This window comes from Lepidochelys kempii, chromosome 7, assembly GCF_965140285.1.
Source record: "Lepidochelys kempii isolate rLepKem1 chromosome 7, rLepKem1.hap1, whole genome shotgun sequence".
NCBI classification, from domain to species: domain Eukaryota; kingdom Metazoa; phylum Chordata; order Testudines; family Cheloniidae; genus Lepidochelys; species Lepidochelys kempii.
Genome location: NC_136386.1, coordinates 78684323 through 78705573, shown reverse-complemented (window position 1 = coordinate 78705573; position 21251 = coordinate 78684323). Strand labels below are relative to the sequence as shown.

The 21251-nt window shown below is 43.2% G+C and overlaps 1 protein-coding gene across 4 annotated transcripts in view; it reads right to left on the bottom strand.

The window, feature by feature from the left end:
* The window catches only part of REEP3 (receptor accessory protein 3), a 69207-nt gene extending 52409 nt beyond the window's left edge, over positions 1-16798 (bottom strand). For 2 of the 4 annotated variants that reach the window (XM_073353438.1, XM_073353437.1), the window contains exon 1: positions 16633-16784. Coding sequence is in view for 1 of the 4 variants with exons in the window: in XM_073353437.1 (XP_073209538.1) it covers positions 16633-16664 (32 nt within the window). In the remaining 3 variants the exon portion in view is untranslated. Of the gene's footprint in view, positions 1-16632 lie in introns of all 4 variants that reach the window. The other 2 variants (XM_073353440.1, XM_073353441.2) reach the window with 2 other exon arrangements.
* Between the last annotated feature and the right edge of the window lie 4453 nt (positions 16799-21251).

Sequence of the window (21251 nt, the reverse complement as noted above, 5' to 3'; positions counted from 1 at the left end):
ACGAGCCAGCAAGGCCAATTTAAGCGCTAATCCACTTGTCAGGGGTGGAGTAAGGAAATCAATTTTAAGAGCCCTTTAAGTCAAAATAAAGGGCTTCATCGTGTGGACGGGTGCAGGTTTACATTGATTTAATGCTGCTAAATTCGACCTAAAGTCCTAGTGTAGACCAGGGCTATATTAAGGACTCATTTACCTGCATGCCTATTACTTGTTCACGGATATATTGTGCCAAACACTCTTGACTTCTTACTTTAAATTTAACAGACTTAATTTCTGTATTACTCCCTACTTAGATACTTACAGGGTAAACTCATGAATATTTAGTACATCTAGAGGTTTAATCAATTTTTCATAACTATCTTTGAGACAATTAGAATTGAGGGTATCCTATTTCCAATTACTATAGCATTACTTCTCCACTGAGAACAGAAACAGAACACTGCCTCTGTCAACTCCATCCATCTCCAATTTCAGGCTTCGTCTACACTAGAAAATTAAGTCATCTTAACTATGTCGCTCAGTATGTGAAAAAACACCCCTGAGAAGTGTAGTTAAGCTGATCTAACCCTCAGTGCAGACAACACTAGGTAGACAGAATTCTTCCCCTGACCTAGCTACCACCTCTTGGGAGGTGGATTACTTATGCTGATGGAAGATACCCTCCTCCATTGGCATAGATAATGTCTACACTGAAGCAATATAGCAGTGCATCTGCAATGATACCACAGTAGCATTTCAAGTGTAGAAAAGCCTTCAGAAATCATTGTTCTGATTTTACTGTTTGCTATATTTCTGTTAATCTCTACACGCATGAAAAGCGCACAGACACCAACTGCCTGAAATTGACTCACCCCAAATTAATCTGTTCTTGTGGATTATTCACCGCTGCAAATTGTCACTGTTTGTGACATCACGGCAGCCATCTGTGATATCAGACAGATGACTGTAAATTAGAAATTAATAGTAGATCAGGTCAAGAATATATCTTATCATCCAGTTCCTGGTAATTAAGGTAACACAGCACACTCCCCACTTCCTGCAGAAGTACTCAAAAGGCTATGTTTATACTGCACACCTCATGGCAGCATGCAGGGTATGTGCAGCTACAAGCCACAGTGAAAAGTGGGATGCATCCACGCTAACACGTAACTACACCTTAGTGAAAGGCTCCAGGAGGTGGAGGTAGCTGGGAAAGGCTTGGCAGTGGGGAACTACCAGTCTTTCACTAAGGTGGGGAAAGTCTCCAGCAGCAGAAAGGCAGCCAGACACTACACTGCTAAAAACAGCAATGTCGACAGAGAAGGCGCTGCTTGGACAAGAGTCCTGCAAGGCACATACCCACAGGGTTCAGGAGTGTCTTTAACCTACTCACGTAAGTAGTGCTTCACCCTCTATGCTGCTATTCATACCCATGCCAAGGGGGCGGGTAGCGTGTGTACGCTACACATTGACAAAAGGAGTGTGCAGTACAGATGTATCTGAAGTGATGGTCATAGTAAAAAAAAAAAACATGGCTTAGTAAAAAAAAGTGACCCTTTATTATAAATAAAGTTATAAAGAATGATGGACAGACTAACCAATGATTTTCAGGAAAAAGTTATGACAAACTGAACTGTAGCTTCAGTTTACATTTTGAATACTTTCAGCAATGAAGGCGGCTAGAAACAATTTATTTTTAAATATGAAAGCTGATGTTTATTATGACAACTTTTTTGCAGTGGGGTGGATAGGTTACTACCTCATGAAAGTGTGTTTGGGGGATGAGGAACGGAAAGAGGAAAACAACAGGGCTGACATCTAAGAAATGAAGATAAGGAATGTTTAAGTTGAGAAGAGATAGCAGGTGTCATGAGCAAGCAACTGCCACTCATCACAGCAAAGGCATGATGGTCACAGCAAAGGCAGGATGCTTGCACCAGGATCCTAACAGTGGGTGGTGTCAGATAAATGACAGCCATCAGAACATGAACTTGAACATAGTTAAGACGTATAAATGAGGGACAAGGAATATATTTTTATTAAAAAACACCTTATAGAAACAGAATTAGAGATTTTTGGATTAGATTGTAGTGAGAGAACATATTTTAAACTTGATTACCTAAATACCAGCATACAAATAAGTAAAGTTTAGAGTTCACTTCACTCAGTCCCATACACTCCCCTAGAACAAATGGTTTTCAATCCCTTGGAAATTATTTTTTCATCCACTAAATTAGTTTTTCCAGCTTTTTAAGGTCATATAAAGGAATATTCAAGTGCTTTGTTGCAACAGTGATGGGCACCCAGAAAGCCCTAAAATAGACTTTAAATAGAACTCCCATCTCTCCCCGTGGCTGTACGTTTGAGAATTAAGAGTTCATCAGAATCACTTGATATCCATACACTCAATAGGTTACGTAGCCCTTTATTTTGCTATTTCTATCTTGGGGGAAGTAAGGGGAGCCCAGAAACGAGTAACAAAGGGATTAAGATTCTGAAGATCCAATTGCAATATTTAACAGGTATGTCTATATCAGTACTGCCAAATACTGTGATTTTATGATGAGTTTCATATTGTTCTTGCAGCCCCAGCTTTTGGACTCAAATGATTATATGAGAACCTCAACTGTGAGGCTTCCTTAAAAGTTTCTAATCCTTGCAGTTGTAGAGAAAACTAAAGCTTCAAAAACCATCACCCACATGTACACTAAAGGCTCAGAAATCAGAAGACAAGTAAAGAGAACCTTTTTTGAAATTTATTTTTAAGTCATGATTTGAGGACATGACTCATGATTTTTTACCACATGTTCACTACTGTTATTCAATATACTACTTTAACACAGAAATACAGCAACTATTATTTTGCACTGGTAAACTGAATCTAGCATGTTCAGTTGTAAGATGTTGCTACGTTCCAACTATACCACTGATGACTTTGAATGGAACTCTGACATACCCTGGTTAAGACTGGGGGGGTGGGGGGAGAGAGAGAGAGAGAGAGAGAGAGAGAGAACGAACACGGGACACACCCCTTCTTCCCCTTGAAGGCTAAAGAATTATGCATTTAAGTTATGATTAGCTGTTAATCATACAACATTATTGTAATATAATACACCAGAGTGGGCAGAGCTAACCTTCATATTTTTCCATGTGGCAGCTGTAGGCCTAAGGTTAGATACTGACGTTTTCATTAAGCTTATTTACCAGAGGCAAGCTTTGTTTATAACTGGGCTCCTGTTGGTCTAACTTCAGCACTAGCATGTGAACTACTTCAGAAAAGGGAATTCCATTCCTTATGGGCAAGGAAGTCACACTTGACTGGCAGTACCTAGAGACTAAAAACAAGTTTGCATGCACTGTTGCACAGGCGTTGGTTCCAAGATATTAGAGAGATGAGGTAATATCTTTTATTACAGCATCTGTTAATGAGAGAGACAAACTTTGAGCTTACACAAAGCTCTGCTTCAGGTCTGTTTAAGTTGCAAAGCTTGTCTCTCTCACCAAAAGAAGTTAGTCTCTCTCTCTCACACACACCACACAAAATTACCTCACCCACCTTGTCTCTAAAAACATGGTTGACCACCTAAGGAATTATGTAAACCGCTATGGGTTTTCAGAAGTGGATTTCTTTCCACAATACATTTCACAACTGAAGGGAAGCATAGCATAAATTTGATCTCATTGTATCCTCATCTACACAAATACATCAACTTTCTAGGATTTGTATTAACCTCAAGTACTTGTGTCACAGAAACGTAACACCGAAAACTTTACATGTCTTGGATAATGGAACCTACGTGAATAGGAAATGAGAAACTTAACACCGAAGATGGGAATATAAATCCCCAGAACCCCAAAACTGTGAGCTATAGAAATTTTCATGGGAAACTTGTAACTTCTTAGGACAGTAGTGTATGTGTATGTGTGTGTATATGTATGTGTGTATATATATATATATACACACACACACACCCCCCATACTTTTGTGTGTCTAAATAGTCATTAGATGTTACAAGTAGCATCAGTTAATCAAGTAAAATTAAAAGAAAACATTTTCAAAACTAAGGGAAATGTGTGAAAATTCAATTTACAGTAAATTTTCTTGGTGACATGTTTAAATGTTACTCCTGGTGTCACAGAACTAAACAAGAATTTCCTTCTACAGACTGTTTTCCCATAGATTCCTTTGAGGCTTGGCTATGAAAGTTACATAAGGAGAAAAATATGACAATTAACAGCCAGAACAAATACCAGAGAGTGAATGGGAAGGAAAGGAGGGTGCATTTTTCCCTATCTACTCTTTGCTTCCAAAGCCAGGATTTCTATTACAACAGCTACATTAGCAAAGGGAAGCAAAGCAAAAAGCATTATATTGGAACTCTTCACAGAAAGTTCTTCTGTCTTGGATTCTTGCACTTAAAAAAAAAAATAAGTAAAATAGAAGTTAAGTAAAAGCAAGGGATACACATTTCTTTCCAAAAAACTTTAGCTCAGATGAAATTGTGACATCTGGACATGGGAGCAGATTGCTGATCTGAAGTTAGAAAACAAATGGGCAATGTTCAATATTAGTTAACACCTTTTCTGTGTCTATACTATTTTATTTGAGAGTTCTTCAGTCTTGTTCACAAAAGTCGTTCCCTCACTACTTTAACAAAATTGTAAAATGTTTCCTAATTTGAATGATTGCTACCTACTACATGTTTATGCTGAAAAACAAAGGCCCAGTGTTTGGTTTAATATTTTGCACTTCTGGAAAATATTTTCCAAAAATGTTACATTCAAATAGATCATGTACCCTGCACTTCCTTTGCTGGTTACATTCAAATCACATCTGCCATCAAAAGGCTACATTCTTAAAGGAATAAGGGCTATTTCTGTATCATTACAGCATACACCTATAACAGGGTGAATTTTCCAGTGGCAAATTGGAACCAAATTGTTTAGCATCACTACTACTGTAGCTAATAGTTTGCTACAACCCAAAGAAACACCTTTAAATTCAAAGATTATTAACAATCCCTTTGTAGTGCCTAATTCATGTTCTTTTCAATAGTCTTCAAAATCTGAAGTTTCTATAATGGCATGTTATTTTCATATAGTGAAAATTCTGGAATTTCATGACAAATTTCAGTTGTTTTTTAAAAGATCAAACAGCTTATCCACAGCAAACAGATAGCTTCCCTTTAAACATGAAACATATGGGAGAGGGGCTGTTTGTTACAGATTCACATCTTTTAGAGACCTGTGTTTCTACGGACTTGCTCATCAGGGATTAAAAGCCATCCAGATCCAAAATGCACATGAGGTATTTGGATACCAGGTTTGGCTTTGGACCCTTAAATTCCTGAAACGTATCTGTATTAACATATTAGTTGTTGGCTTCACATAAGATTACAAAAGATAAATTACTGCACCACAGGTATGGAAGTGTTTATGAGCTTGAATACCTCAGTTAAGCATATTCTGGATAGCAGAACACGCATGAGTGCTGTTTTGTACTAGGAAAGAAGTACTTGTGGCACCTTAGAGACTAACCAATTTATTTGAGCATCAGCTTTCGTGAGCTACAGTTTATGCTCACGAAAGCTTATGCTCAAATAAACTGGTTAGTCTCTAAGGTGCCACAAGTACTCCTTTTCTTTTTGCGAATACAGACTAACACGGCTGTTACTCTGAAACCTGTTGTTTTGTACTAGGAACACCCTTTTATGTCACAACACAATGCTTTTGTTATTCTTCCATCTGAAATGCGGGAGACACATGCATTTAAAAACAGTTTGTAATCTGGAATATATGCCAAGAGCATTAACTAAGAACGTCATCTCCCACAGTATACCTTTAGCCATTCTCCATCCGGTCCAAGCATGCTTCAGCCCCTCAGTTTGCTATGGGTCAACTGCACTGAGCATGCTTCCAGCCCTATAGAGTTCCCTATGTAGCACCAGAGAGTATATAGGCAAAGCAGCAGCTATAAAATATCGTTTGAACTAACGAAAGGTGTGCTGGGCTTCAGAGCATAAGACTAAATTCCAGCATCAGCTCTACTCCTGGGGGGATTTTGTATGACTGCATGCCTGCAGAAAACACATACCCTCCTGCAGAATTCCTGTGCTTCCCTGCAGAAAACAGCAGTGAAGCAAAGGGAAGCCATGGGGGAAGAAGGGAAGGAGGGTGAGGGGGGAAGACTACCATGGGCACAGTTCTTGGGGGGAGAATGCCCCCCCAACAGAGGCAAAGCACAGGGGCCACACATGGTTATGAGCCACTGCCTGCCCGCTGCCCCGCATTTCTGCAAGCGCAGAGCTGCTCAGCTGAAGGAGGCTGCATCTGTGACTCTGCAGATGAATACCGCTTCCTGGGTCCTAGTGACAGTCATGCTTCCCTTATGCATGCTAGGAGCCTTCCTGGTTTCTGTGTAACAGAGAGTACCTGCGGTGGAGCGGGATATTGCGGGGGGTGGGGGAGGAGTGGAATAGGGCAGGGAAATGTGGGAGTGAGGAGAATCAGATGTTGGGGGCGGGGGGGGCAAAGAAAAGCAGAGGCACAGCATATGGCATCCTCTCAGCAGCAGCCGGAGCTCCCCCATTAAGCAGGCCGACTGAACCCTCACCCTGACAAGCCATACCCCCATACAGTTGGATTCCTCCAACAAGCTGCACCTGGACTCCCACCCCATCAAGCTCCACTCCTCCAGCACCCAGACTGCCCCCATTGAGCCCCCCGACATGCAGACATACCCCTGAGCTGTGTCCCAACCACCTTCTTGTGAATCCCCTGCAGAGTCCCATTGCCCCTGCACCCAGAAACCCCCCCCCACCCCAACAAGTCCCTGTGCCTCTAGATTTCCCACTGAGCCACCCACACCCAGACTGCCCCACACAGAAACCTCTCACTCCACACCCAAATCCTGCCACACTAAGCCCCTCCACACTTGGAGCCCACTGGACTGAGCCTGCCCACCAACACCTGGTGCGCCTGGCACAGAGCCCCAGAATGTTTCTGGGACAGGTCCAGCCCCTGCACTATGTTAGGGTCAGATGCAGCCTCACTGCCGAGTCCCTGTACTGGAGAAGGTGGGGGGCTTCAGGGTAATCTCCCACCTCAGTGCAGCCAGTGGCCTGTGCTCCCCACTGCCATGATGGAGCCACATTTAATTGACAGATGAGATTTGCAGAATTTTAAAATATTGTGTACAGAATTGTGTACAGGCACAGAATTCCCTCACGAGTAACTGATCCCATTACTCTCACCCATTCTCTTCCTGCAGCACGCAGTTTAGTATCCCAAAGACTAAAATATTTTAGTTTAGCTTCAGTCTTTGGGCTTAATATAGTGGTATCCAGGTGAAAGGTATGGACATATGATATACAGGAGGTCAGACTGGGAGATCTAATGGTCCTTTCTGGCATTACTCTATGAAACTACTAACTCCATGTGTTGTATGGAGAAACTGTTTTTATTCCTTAATGCTATCTGAAGCATTCTGGATCCATTTCAGGCTCCAATGCTTTTGATAGTAACAGAGTGAGGGGCAAGCGGGAGGCGGAGACAGTATTTTACACTTATTGCTGTGCACCCAAAAAATTGCACTGCACTCCGCAGAAAATAAATAACCAATTTTTACAGATACAGAGGGCAAGTCACTGACAAGTACACTTAAGGTCACACGTTAGTGACAACTGTGAATACAATCCAAGTCTTTTGGCTCTTTTGCATTTTGTGTTCTCATCACTGGACCATATTATTGTTTCCCTTTAGAGCATGCACCCTCAGTTCAAACGATGTATTATGCTCCAGGCTTTGGAAATTCAAGGAGACAAACAAGAAAACCTTTCAGCATGCTTCCCAAAGGTTTAACACAACTCAACATTATAAATCATTTATTTGGTGCAGACAATGGAAGCTTCAAGCCAAAGTGGTTTGTACAAGATTCTCTTCAAAACATATTATAATCTAAAACAAAACCAAGCAGCATTTCAAGTGTTACACGATGCTGGGTATTTTTATCATCACTAACAAAACTTTTATTCAAACATCAATTTCCCACATATTTTGTTTAAAACCAGTATTAAGAGTACTGTAGATGACAAAACTAGGAATAAGAAAAGGAGTACTTGTGGCACCTTAGAGACTAACCAATTTATTTGAGCATAAGCTTTCGTGAGCTACAGCTCACTTCATCGGATGCTGTAGCTCACGAAAGCTTATGCTCAAATAAATTGGTTAGTCTCTAAGGTGCCACAAGTACTCCTTCTCTTTTTGCAAATACAGACTAACACGGCGGTTACTCTAAAACTAGGAATGGAGTTGCAAGTCAGTGTGTCACCTCAGTTAAATGCAGACAAGTGCAAAATGTGTGTTAGGTGGGGACATGTTTTAAGCAGTGGACTGACACTAACATCATTCACCTCTACAGTGACTGGTCAGTGTTCTAAGCGTCAGAACCAGACTGAACCACATCTGAATCGTGGACAGAAGCTGAGACTTATCTACCCTCAGAGCCATTCAGGTGCCTCCAAAGTAATTTAACAGCTACCAGGTTTTTGTCAAACACATTTAAAACTGGACTGAGAAAAATGTTTGTTTAAAAAAAAACAAAAAAAAGGATTGTTGAGAACAATCCTACTTTGGAAGGTAATACACTACATGGCACAACCCATCTGTCACCAGCTTCTACACTTAAGTGGATTACCAGAAAAATTCCAATTGCGTCTCTGGGCAAAGGCAAAGCTATGTTTAACTACAGTATGAATTGTAGGTTTCAGAGTAACAGCCATGTTAGTCTGTATTCGCAAATAGAAAAGGAGTACTTGTGGCACCTTAGAGACTAACCAATTTATTTGAGCATAAGCTTTCATGAGCTACAGCTCACTTCATCGGATGCATACTGTGGAAAGCGTAGAAGATCTTTTTATACACACAAACCATGAAAAAAATGGGTGTTTACCACTACAAAAGGTTTTCTTTCAACTCCAGGGTTTAAAGGCTGCTGCACTTATCCATCCATCTCTTCCTTTAATATTCCAGGTTGGAGAAATAAATCGTGATTAAGGCTACGTTTTAGTCATGGGTATTTTTAGTACAAGTCATGGGCAGTAAACAAAATTTCACAGCCATGACCTATACATGACTTATTATATACCTCTAACTAAACCTTAGGTCAGGATCTACACTGGGGCTCAGTGCGTGGCCCAGGACCCCCGCTGGGGCTCGGGGCAGGACTGGCAGGCTCCCTAGCCAGCTCCAACTAGTATGTCTCTGCAGCTCCTAAGGGGAGGGGCGACCAGGGGGGTTCCGGGCACTGCTCCTGCCACAAGCACCGGCTCCGCAGCTCCCACTGGCTGGGAACCGCAGTGGTGGCACCTGCAGGTGGAGCCCCCTTGCCCCTCTACCTCAGAGCTGCAGGGACATGGCAGTGGGAGCTGCCCCCTCTCCCCTGTGAGGTAAGTGGAATCCATGACTTGTGTAACAGACACTCAGCCATAGTCATGATGAGTTCTAGTAATAAGTACAAGTGACAGGAAGACAAGAGAATCTTCAGTTCTAATATGGACCAATAAATTTTCTTTTGACAATCCATCTGACCGTCCAACTCAAGCAAACCAGTTGGCTAAGCTGTATGTACAATATTACAGCTTCTTCTCAGTTAAAAAGTCCCATGTATGGGAGACCTTTCGTTTCTAAAGAGCATAATGTGGTAACTAGGGAAAAAAACAACAGTCTGTTTTTCACAAGGTTTTTTTTTTTTTTAAATAGAGGACATCTACTTTTGTTTATGTAGGACACATCACATTATTATTATTAGTGCTAAACATGCTGCTACAGAATAGTCTCATCTCACCCATACCAGGCTGTAACTGACACCTAGCATATAGATAATTTAGTTTCAAGTTATGACAACATATTGTCTTCCAGTAACTGATATATACACAATTGCTAAGACCCTACAAGTGAGAAAGAATGCTTTGATTCAAACTTCAAGATCAGAGAAAAGTTTTTAAACAGTAGAAGTCACCAAAACATGTAGAAACAAATCCACTCAGTCCTACTTCTTGTTCAGCATGTGACTCAGATAATGAAAATGAACATTCGTCGGTCTGCACTGCTTTGGATCATTATCAAGCAGAACCCATTATTAGCATGGAAGCACGTGCTCTGGAATGGTGGCCAAAGCATGAAGAGGCATACGAATATTTAGCGCATCTGGCACGTTAATACCTTGCAATGCCAGCTACAACCATGCCATGCAAATGCCTGTTCTCACTTTCAGGTGACATCGTAAACAAGAAGCAGGCTGCATTATCTCCTGCAAATGTAAACAAACTTGTTTGTCTGAGCAATTGGCTGACCAAGAAGTCAGACTCAGTGGACTTGTAGGCTCTAAAGTTCGACTGTTTTGTTTTTGAGTTCAGGGTTTTTTTTTGTTCTTTTCACACACACAATTCTACATTTGTAAAATCAACTTTCATGATACATAGATTTCAATACAGTACTTGTATGAGGTGAATTGAAAAATGCTATTTATTTTTTCATTTTTCAAGTGCAAATATTTGTAATAAGATATAAAGCGAGCACTGTACACTTTGTATTCTGTGTTGTAACTGAAATCAATATATTTGAAAATATAGAAAAACATCCAAAAATATTTAATAAATTTCAATTGGTATTCTATTGTTTAACAGTGATTAAAACTGGGATTAATCACAATTAATTTTTAATTACAATTAATTTGAATTAATCACGAGTTAACCGTGACTAATTGACAGCCCTATAATAAAGCATTTGCTTAGACAAGTTCAGATATTTCATGAAGGATTAGTCAAAGCACTGACAATATATGGGCCAGTTATTTTAACCCCTTCTAGTATTATTCAAAACCGTCCACATATTAGTCAAAAGTATGTACTCCAATCATGGCTCTGACCTGATTCCTTCCAGCCCTAGCAGTCACTACATATCACTGTAGTTTTACTAAATCTGAGATGAGTCTCTTGAAATTGAAGTCTGTTCTAGAGAAACTATAATTTAGGTTGTTTTGTTTTAAAGACACTTGGGGCAAATGTAGCAAATCCACTGTCTGATAATAGATCAGCAGAGGGCCAGGTTATGTCTGCTTCAGATGAATCTGCTGCGGCTCTTCTGACTACCAAATAGAAAGCAGTAGGTCAGCCAGGAGGCAAAGGTTCTATGGCAGTTGGGACAACAGTTGGAGACCTGGAGGGACACCAATAAAGGCAGCTGTTCCAGGAGGCTGCTCAGGATGAATAAAACCAGGGTTTCTGGAGTTGTTTGTGTGCAATCTGGTCTGTCTCTATTTAAAATATACAGGACTCATGTAGATATTCTATAGATACGAACAACTGCACCATACCCAATTCAGTTACATTATTTCCCTTTTCAAACACTAGCCAACTCAACTTCTGCAAGGCCCTGAAATAAGCACCGTTTGGCTGAGGGGCACCAATGTTTATATCTTTCCCACTGTGTCATTCCATTTCCAAACCCACAAAACTGGGTCCAGCAGAACATGGCCGGGGGTAGGGCAGGGCAGAGGAGCAGATCAAGAAGCAAGAAAGGAAATTTATCAGGGCAAGGAGCCAGAGCAAGCTTGGGAGTTGGGTGAAAGAAGCAGAAGCAGGAAGGAATCAAAGACTGGAGACCATTTAATTGAAAGCCGGCTCTTATAGCTGGGGCCCTACCAAATTCAAGTCCATGAAAAACATGTCACAGACCATGAAATCTGGTCTCCCCTCTCCTGCGTCAAATCTGGTCTTTTGTGTGCTTTTACCCTATAGTATACAGATTTCACTGGGAAGACTAGCGTTTCTCAAATTGGGGGTCCTGACGCAAAAGGAAATCACAAGGTTATTTTAGGGGGATTGCAGTATTGCAACCCTTACTTCTGCACTGCCTTCAGAGCTGGGTGGCCAGAGAGTGGCAGCTGTTGGCCGGGCGGCCAGCTCTCAAGGCAGCACCCCGCCGGCTGCAGCACAGAAGTAAGAGTGGCAATACCATACCCTGCCATCCTTACTTCTGCGCAGCTGCTGGCAGCAGCTCCGCCTTCAGAGCCGGTCTCCTGGCCTGCAGCCACTGCTCTCCAGCTGCCCAGCTCTGAAGGCAACACCGCCGCCACCAGCAGAAGTAAGGATAGCAATACCGCAATGGCCCTACAATAACCTTGCGACCCCCACAACTATTTTTGGGGTCAGGAGCAATGTTCCCTCTAATTTTTGACAGGCCGTGTACACAAAAAATTTCTTCTGTGTAAATTTTTGTGCACGCGGTGTTTCACCGTGTGTGCAGATTTTAGGATCTGTGTGCGCATGCACACGCACACAGCTTAGCAGGAACAGTGGTCAGGACCCCTACAATTATACCACCATGAAATTTCATATTTAAATAGCTGAAATCATGAAATTTAGGATTTTTTAAAATCCCATGACCGTGAAGTTCACCAAAATGGACTGTGAATTTGGTAGAGCCCTACTTATAGCATGCCCCATACCTTCTCCTGACCTCCTTCCCCATTTCCCACTCCAGCTCCCTTCCCTCACCAACTCCATTTCAGTTTTTACTCCCCGAGCCTCACACAGGACCTGTTCGCTTGCCTCACAGTCCCTTAGTTTACCCTCCTGGATGCAGTCATCCATCCTCCTGCCTCCACCTTTCTGAGATACTGGATATAGCCACTTTGTCAGGGATCTGCAGCTAGGAAATGGGGCAAGCAGAGTACGAAGGGGGTCTTAAGACCTGTACTTTTAAACATCTCCCCTTCTCCCAGAAAAGACAAAAATTATCTGAGCCTCTCAAGGAGAGTCAATGAAGAGCAGAACTCACACTACATACTGCCTCAGTTCTCCCCTTCCTCCCCATAAAAATCTGAAAAGTGGGGATAACAACCTGCTTCTTGCACAGGCTGCTGTAGCATTAATTTACTTTTAAGTCTCTGGATGGGAGATGTGCCAACTACAACATTCAGTCATTTTGTGTAAAATAATGCCCAGCATCATCATTATGGGCCATATGTCATAATTACAAACTAAGGTTCTCAGCCATGGCTAGTCTAGGACTGTTGCTTTCAACAATACATGAAACTACTACATGAGATAGCTGACTCTGCTTTTTTAACCCACTGAAGTTCTTATCAAACATTATATTGCTTTGTATTAATTATATGTGACCTAATGCAGTAACAGAAATAAGTGGAAGCAGGTGACTGCATACTTAGCTACACATTTGATATGAGCATGTTTACATATGACTGTATGCATTGAGTATTTGAATAGGGATGCTTGCAGTCACAGTCTACTTTACCCATCAGCGATCTAAACATTGACTAGCAATATCTTTGACTACAACATTTGTTTGCGAACTGGGTAAGTTGACTTAAGATTTTTCTGGACTCATTTAAGCATCCGCTATCAAGACTGAACAGTTAGTTTGGGGCTTTGTTCTGTGAAGTTTGTCAAAACAAATAAAGCTTAAGTTACAGGGAAAACTGTCAAAATCCAAAATGAGGGATAAGACAGCAGCAGAGAAACAAGCTCAACAACATGGGAATGATTTCCTTACAACAAATAAAAAGTTTACAGCCTCAGCTTCATGACTATTACTGTAAATAGAAACAGCAGAAACAGCAAAAAATATCAGCTTCATGAGAGAAAAGCATTTTCTCAAAAATGGAGAGAGATTATCAAGCAGTTTAGGTCAAAGTGTAGGCATTTTCATTACAATATAACAGTCAATATTTGAATACGGAAAAGGCCTAACACTTTTCACTTTTAGAATTTATCCTCTTAAGCGCCATCTTACTGTTGGCATTAGGAGCATCCACAGGAAAGCTAGTACACCAGCACATCTCTCTTCTTCACATTTGTTTCCTTATCTTTTATGGCCATACACTCACTCAGCAGCCCTCCCACCCTCTACTCCAACACCTATTTTCTTTTGGTGCAGCCAGGGAAGCACTATGGGATGTGCTAAACCCGGATCTCCAGGACCATGGTAGAACGCAGCCTGGATAGAATAGGCAGAGATACCATGCAGCTCTACAGGCCTTCAACCCCCCCCCCCCTCCCGCCCCCCACAGAAAGGCTCAGAATCCAGGCTGCAGTACCCCTCCCTGCTGCGTTCCTGTCCACAGCTTTCCACAGGGCTCCCCAGTTGGACAAGGATTGGGCACCACAGCCCATTATTGCTTGAGAGAGAAGGTGGTCACTGGCCACAGGCAGGTTTGCAGGAACACAGACAGGGAAGAAAGCACTGGGGTTGGATGGACCTCTCCCTGAGCAAGTCGCAGTGCTTCCTTCCTTAGTTGCAGCCTAACAAATCTGCCTATGACTGAGGTCAACCACCCCCCGCAAAAAAACACCTACCCCCCCCCCAGTTGTCTATATGCAGCATGACAGTTGCTAATATCCAAATGCCATTAACACTGTAGTCAATCAGATAGGATTGGTTCTCAGATAAGTGCTGCTGATAACCAAAAGTCACCTTTATCAGGATTGGTAGCATCCCTTGTATTCTGTTCTTGTGACCAGTTTCTTTGGTGAGGTTTTTTTTTTTCCTTTTGTTCCTAGTAAGCATTTTGAACCCTGTGAAATTTAAGAGGTCACACTGCAGCTGTTCCTAAAAATTCTACACCATTCTTTAAAACTGTTACTGGACAAATGTTTTAAACAGTTAACTTGCTTATTTTTTTTAAGTATCACATGTTATGAAAATGTAGCTATTATTTAATACAATAATTATGTTTAAGCTATATGCCTATTGTATACTCTAATAAAGGGGGGGGAGGAAAATGGCCAATCACATTGTAGGAGAAGCTCTGGTATCACACAAAGCTACTCTTGGGTTAGTATGTAGATATATCAATTATGGTCAGGAAACTGATTGCCGCCATAATTTCAGCAGATTTAGCTTACACAATGTTAGCAAAGTCTGAAGGTGTAATGTTATAGACTAATTAATAGCTAAAACCCCACCCTCTCACACAGGTGTGCCAATTGGGCCAAATACTCCATCATCTGCGTAGTCTCCCTACAACAACCAAATTGTTATATGCAAATTAGCTGTAAAGTCAATGTGGTGATTGGTTTAGTTACCTATCTCTGATATCACAATGGTCTAGGACTCTTGAAGCATTGATACCTGAGTATACCCACACAAGTCAAAGTGGCTGATACTTAAATTGTAGGATAACAAACTTCAAACCCCAGTGAGGATAGTTGAACATATCACCAGGTTCAAAGAGCCCTCAACCATGCTTATAGCTCTGTCCATCACTCACTCAGACCTTGCAAGTACCAGAGTGGCAATCCTGGAATCTTATTCTATAGATACCTATTAGCCAGGGGCCTGGTTGAGTCTCTCCCCAACTCATTATTACATCTTTTTAATTTTATTACAGCACCTTTTTAATTTTAAGCACCAGCAATCTGCTTCCATTTTGGTTAGGTGGAGCCCAGGCTTCCTGTATAAGCCCCCCCTTTCCCTCAAAGTTTCCCCAGTGCCTAATAAATGTAAACCCCTACTCCTTACACCATCACCTCATCCATGCATTAAGACCCTGCATTTCTGCCTGTCTAACTGGCCCTGGGCATGGAACTGGAAGCATTTAAGAGAATGCTACCATGGAGGCCCTGGACTTCTATCTCCTACCTTGCAGTCTTAATTTGGTCTCCAGGACCTCTCGCCTATCCTTCCCTATGTCATTGGTAGCTACATGTACCACAACCACTGGCTCCTCCCCAACACTACACATAAACCTGTCTAGATGTCTCAAGAGATCTGCAACCTTTGCACCAGGCAGGCAAGTCACCATTCGCTTCTCCCATTCATCACATACCCAGCTATCTATGTTTTTAATGATCAAATGGCCCATTACTAATATCGATCTCTTCCTAATAACTGGAGTTCCCTCCCCCAGAGAGGGACACGAAACGTTTCCATGCATTACTAAGCCGCTGGAAGCATAGGCAGACAAAGGTCAAGCCCACACATGACCGAAGCAGGCTGCCCGAGGGCACAGGAATCTGGTTCAGGCTGTCACACTGGGAGCAAGGAGCCCTCTGGAGACACAGCCCTGGGGGCCCATTCCCCAGGACTCGGCTCCCCTCCCCCCAAGCTGTCTGCACGTTACTGCAGCGCAGGAATGTCAAGTGACAGCAACCAGACAAATTTCAGAGTAACAGCCGTGTTAGTCTGTATTAGTCTGTATTAGTCTGTATTAGTAACAGCCGTGTTAGTCTGTATTAGTAACAGTTAGTCTGTATTAGTAACAGCCGTGTTAGTCTCTAAGGTGCCACAAGTACTCCTTTTCTTTTTGCAACCAGACAAAGGGGCCGAACCGGGGACACCCGGCCATAAATGCCGCCCACTGTCAGGGGCCCAGGAGCAGAGAGGCCACCGGGCGGCGCTTCGGCTGCACAGGACGGCCTTCGCGTCCCTCCTTGATGGCACTAAGGAGACGCTAACAACAGCCCCGGGGGCGCACGGCTGAACCGCGCCAGCTGCGCAGGGGCCTCGGCAGGGTCGCCGTGGTCCCCGGCCGCGAGCCATCCCCCCCAGGCCGACCCCTGCCCACACAAAGGAGGAGACACTTGGGCTCCCGAGCACAGTCCCCACAGGAGACCGGACCGGGTCACTTACACAACCGCTCGGGAGATTATCCACGACACCATCCTGGCCGAGGCAGCTGCCGCCTCTCGCCGCCCGCAGCAGCTGAACACCAGAGCCCGGCCCTAAGTGGCTCCACCCCCCGGGACGCCTTCCGTCCAGGCCCTGCCGCCCCACTCACTCCACGCCCAGGCTCGGAAAGGCCACGCCTCTACAACGTGATTGGCTGCCTTGTAGGCGCTGCCTACGCTTCTTAGGTTGCACAAGCGCTGTGGTCACATGCGACGGGGCGGGGAGCGGGCCAGTCACATGGTCAGCGCATGCGCCCAGCTTTCTCTGGGCGGGGCTGGGTCCCCTCCAGCATTAGCCTGGCCCAAGGAAGGGTTCTGATGGTTCCTACGGAGCCGGGGGTGCGGGGGAACAGCTCTGCCGCCTGCGTGGACCGGGGTCTGGAAGCCCGCGCTCTTCAGCGGGCGGCGGGCACCTCGGGGTTGCTCATGTCTCTTCAGAGCCCCCAGCACGGAACAGAGCCGGTGGAGACAGGGCCACCGGGTGGGGGAGGGGACCAGTCTTTCTCCCAGGAAGACAAATACAACAGCAGCCGCCTTATAGGACCAGTGAAGGGGTCCTGGTGCGGGATATTGGGGGAGAGGCAGTCCGGTCTAATTAAAGGCTAATAACGGGCATCTCCAGCTACCTGCCTGTGAACTGGCCAAGTGTCACCACAGCAGAAAGTTAAAACTGATTTTTTTCAACATCCTAAATTAGTTCTCCAGCTGGTCAGTTCTAGGCTTGTAATGATTTAACTCACCGCTGTGACTCAACCACTGAGTTATAGCACAAACTAGCTAATTCTTCTTTAACATTGTGTTCAAGTGAGATGTAAAATGCACACACAAATGAGATTATTTCAGCTTGTCAGGAAGAAGCCTAAAACAATCAGAAGGACTTCTGGAGTACCAAGGAGTAATTGAGGACATAGATAGTGCAAAGGAGCCAAATCATTTCCTTGCATCAGTCTTCAAAGGATAAAGATATCTACCCCACTGTGACCCTTTTTCAGGTAATATAAAGGAGGTACTACCACAAAATAAGACATGTCAAAACAGCGAGGGTGCTGGAACAAATTCATGAAAGAGCAAAGTCACCAGCTGTTAATCCAAGAGAATTGAAGGCTTTCAAGTGAGCCTCAAATGTAGGCCACTGACTTTAGCTTTAGTATTAGCAAAGTTGGCTGAAACAGTAAACTATTTAAAAAAAACCCCAAACTATATGATAGGTGCTAACCATTACAGCTTCTGTAAAAGAAAATTGTACCTCCAGTCAACATGCCTCAAATAATTGTAGTAATTAAAAGAGTGCAGTGGGGTTCAAACTTTTTCCTATCATGCCTCCCCCTCTCTTACCAGCAAAGGAATCTGTCCATGCCTCACCTCCATTGCTGCACAGCCAAGGCTTCCTCAGCAGAGGAGCTTGGGTCAGAACTGGGGATGGGGGAGAAGCTAGGGCTAGAGGGGGAGCTGGCCTGAGGGTGGAGAAGGAATGAGGGCAGAGTTTGGCAGGGGGTGGATTGGAACTGGGCTAGGGGCAGAACAGGGGGTGGAGTGGAGGTGGGCGTGGAGCGGAGCTGGGGCCAGAGATAGGTGTTGCTCCCTCCCCGCCCCCCATGGGGGCTGGCCCTGACCTTCCCACATGCCCCCGCAAATGTTCCTCCCACAGTTTGGGGACCACCTAAATAGTAGATGAAGAAAAATTGATTGACAGGCTTTTCATAAAGCCTTTAACAATATCTTTTTTTAGGGACTATAAGGAATCCAGGAGTACTGGAATGAGATGCAATATACTATCAGATCATAAACTGACTAGGAAACAAAAGTCACAGGTAGGAGTAAAAGGTAAAATTTTCACCATGGCAAAGGTTAATAGTACAATGCCTTTAGGCACAAAGTGTGGTGTTTATTCATGATGTGGAAAAAGGTGTCAAACAGTGAGGTGACAACATTCGCAGATGACATTTAAGTCAATCAAGACTAGAAAAGACTGAGGAACTTCAGCAAAATATAATCCGAAATGAAAGGACAGCACAGTAGCAGATTGAAGACCAAGGACAGGCTAGGCCCGTTACTCAATGAGGGGGTGGAAATAATAACAGAAAATGTGGAAATGGCTTAATTCCTTCTTTCTTTCGGTTTTCACCAAGAAGGTTGTTGGTGATTGGACGTCTAACATGGTGAATGTCAGTGAAAATGAGGTAGGATCAGAGCCTAAAATAAGAAAAGAACAAGTTAAAAATTACTTAGACAAGTTAGATATCTTCAATTCATTCCAGAAGACTGGAAAGGGCCAAATATAGTTCCCATCTATAAAAAGGGAAATTTGGACAACTCGGGGAATTACAGACTAGTCAGCTTAATTTCTGTACCTGGAAAGATAATGGAGCAAATAATTAAGCAATCAATTTGCAAACATCTAGAAGATAATAAGGTAATAAGTAACAGTCACCATGGATTTGTCGAGAACAAATAGTGTCAAACCAACCTGATAGCTTTCTTTGACAGGGTAACAAGTCTTGTGGATGGGGGGAAGTGATAGCTGTGGTATATCTTGATTTTAGTAAAGCTTTTTAAACTGTCTCACATGACCTTCTCACAAATAAACTAGGGAAATACAATCTAGATGAAGCTACTATAAGGTGGGGGCAAAACTGGTTGGAAAACCGTTCCCAGAGAAACAACAAGGAGTCTGGTGGCACCTTAAAGACTAACAGATTTATTAGGAAATAAGCTTTCGTGGGTAAAACACCACTTCTTCAGATGCAACTTGTTGTTTTTGTGGATACAGATTAACGTTGTTGTTTTTGTGGATACAGACTAACACGGCTACCCCCTGATACTCGTTCCCAGAGAATAGTTATCAGTGGTTCACAGTCATGCTGGAAGGGCGTAACGAGCGGGGTCCCACAGGGATCAGTACTGGGTCAGGTTCTGTTCAATATCTTCATCCATGATTTAGATAATGGTATAGGGGGTACACTTATAAAAGTTTGGAGACAATACCAAGCTGGGAGGGGTTGCAAGTGCTTTGGAGGATAGAATTAAAATTCAAAATGATCTGGACAAACTGGAGAAATGGTCTGAAGTAAATAGGATGAAATTCAATAAGGAAAAATGCAGAGTACTCCATTTAGGAAGGAACAATCAGTTGCACACATACGAAATGGGAAATGACTGCCTAGGAAGCAGCACTGTGGAAAGGGATCTGGAGGTCATAGTGGACCATAAGCTAAATATGAATCAACAGTGTAACTCTGTTGCAAAAAAAGCAAACATCATTCTGGGATATATTAGCAGGAGTGTAAGCAAAAGATGAGAAGTAATTCTTCCGCTCTACTCCGCACTGATTAGGCCTCAACTGGAGTATTGTGTCCAGTTCTCAGTGCCACATTTCAGGAAAGATGTGGACAAATTGGAGAAAGTCCAGAGAAGAGCAACAAAAATGATTAAAGGTCTAGAAAACATGACCTATGAGGGAAGACTGCAATCTACCCCATCAGCCAGATCATTAATGAAGATGTTGAACAAAACCGGGCCCAGGACAGACCTGGGGCATTCCGCTTTATACTAGCTTTCAGCTAGACATCGAGCTGTTGATCAGTACCCATTGAGTTTGACAATCTAGCCAGCTTTCTATCCATCTTATAGTCCACTCATCCAATCCATACTTCTTTAACTTGCTGGCAGAAATGCTGTGGGAGACCATATCAAAAGCTTTGCTAAAGTCAAGGTATATCACGTTCACTACTTTCCCCCTATCCACAGAGCCAGTTATCATAGAAGGCAATCAGGTTGGTCAGGCATGATTTGCCCTTCGTGAATCCATGTTGACTGTTCCTGATCACCTTCCTCTCCTCCAAGTGCTTCAAAATGGATTCCTTGAGGACCTGCTCCACAATTTTTGTGGAGACTGAGGTGAGGCTGACTGGTCTGTAGTTCGCTGGATTCTCCTTCTTCCCTTTTTTAAAGATGGGCACTATAGTTGCCTTTTTCCAGTTGTCCGGGACTTCCCCTGATCACCACAAGTTTTCAAAGATAATGGCCAATGGCTCTGCAATCACAACATCCAACTTCCTCAGCACCCTCTGATGCTTTGCATTCGGCCCCATGGACTTGTGCATATCCAGCTTTTCTAAATAGCCCATAACCTATTCTTTCACCACTGAGGGTTGCTTGCCTCCTCCCCATACTGTGTTGCACAGTGCAGTAGTCTGGAAGCTGACCTTGTCTGTGAAGACCAAGTCAAAAAAAAGCATTGAGTACTTCAGCTTTTTCCACATCATCTGTCACTAGGTTACCTTCCCCATTCAGAAAGGGTCCCACACTTTCCCTGACCTTCTTCTTGTTGCTAACATACCTGTAGAAACCTGTCTTGTTACCCTTCACATCTCTTGCTAGCTAAAACTCCAGTTGTGCTTTGGCCTTCCTGATTACACCTCTGCATGCTCTAGCAATATTTTTATACACCTCCCTAGTCATCTGTCCAAGTTTCCACTTCTTGTAAACTTCCTTTTTTGTGTTTAAGCCCACCAAAGATTTCACTGTTAAGCCAAGCTGGTCGCCTGCCATATTTGCTATTCTTTCTGCACATCGGGATGG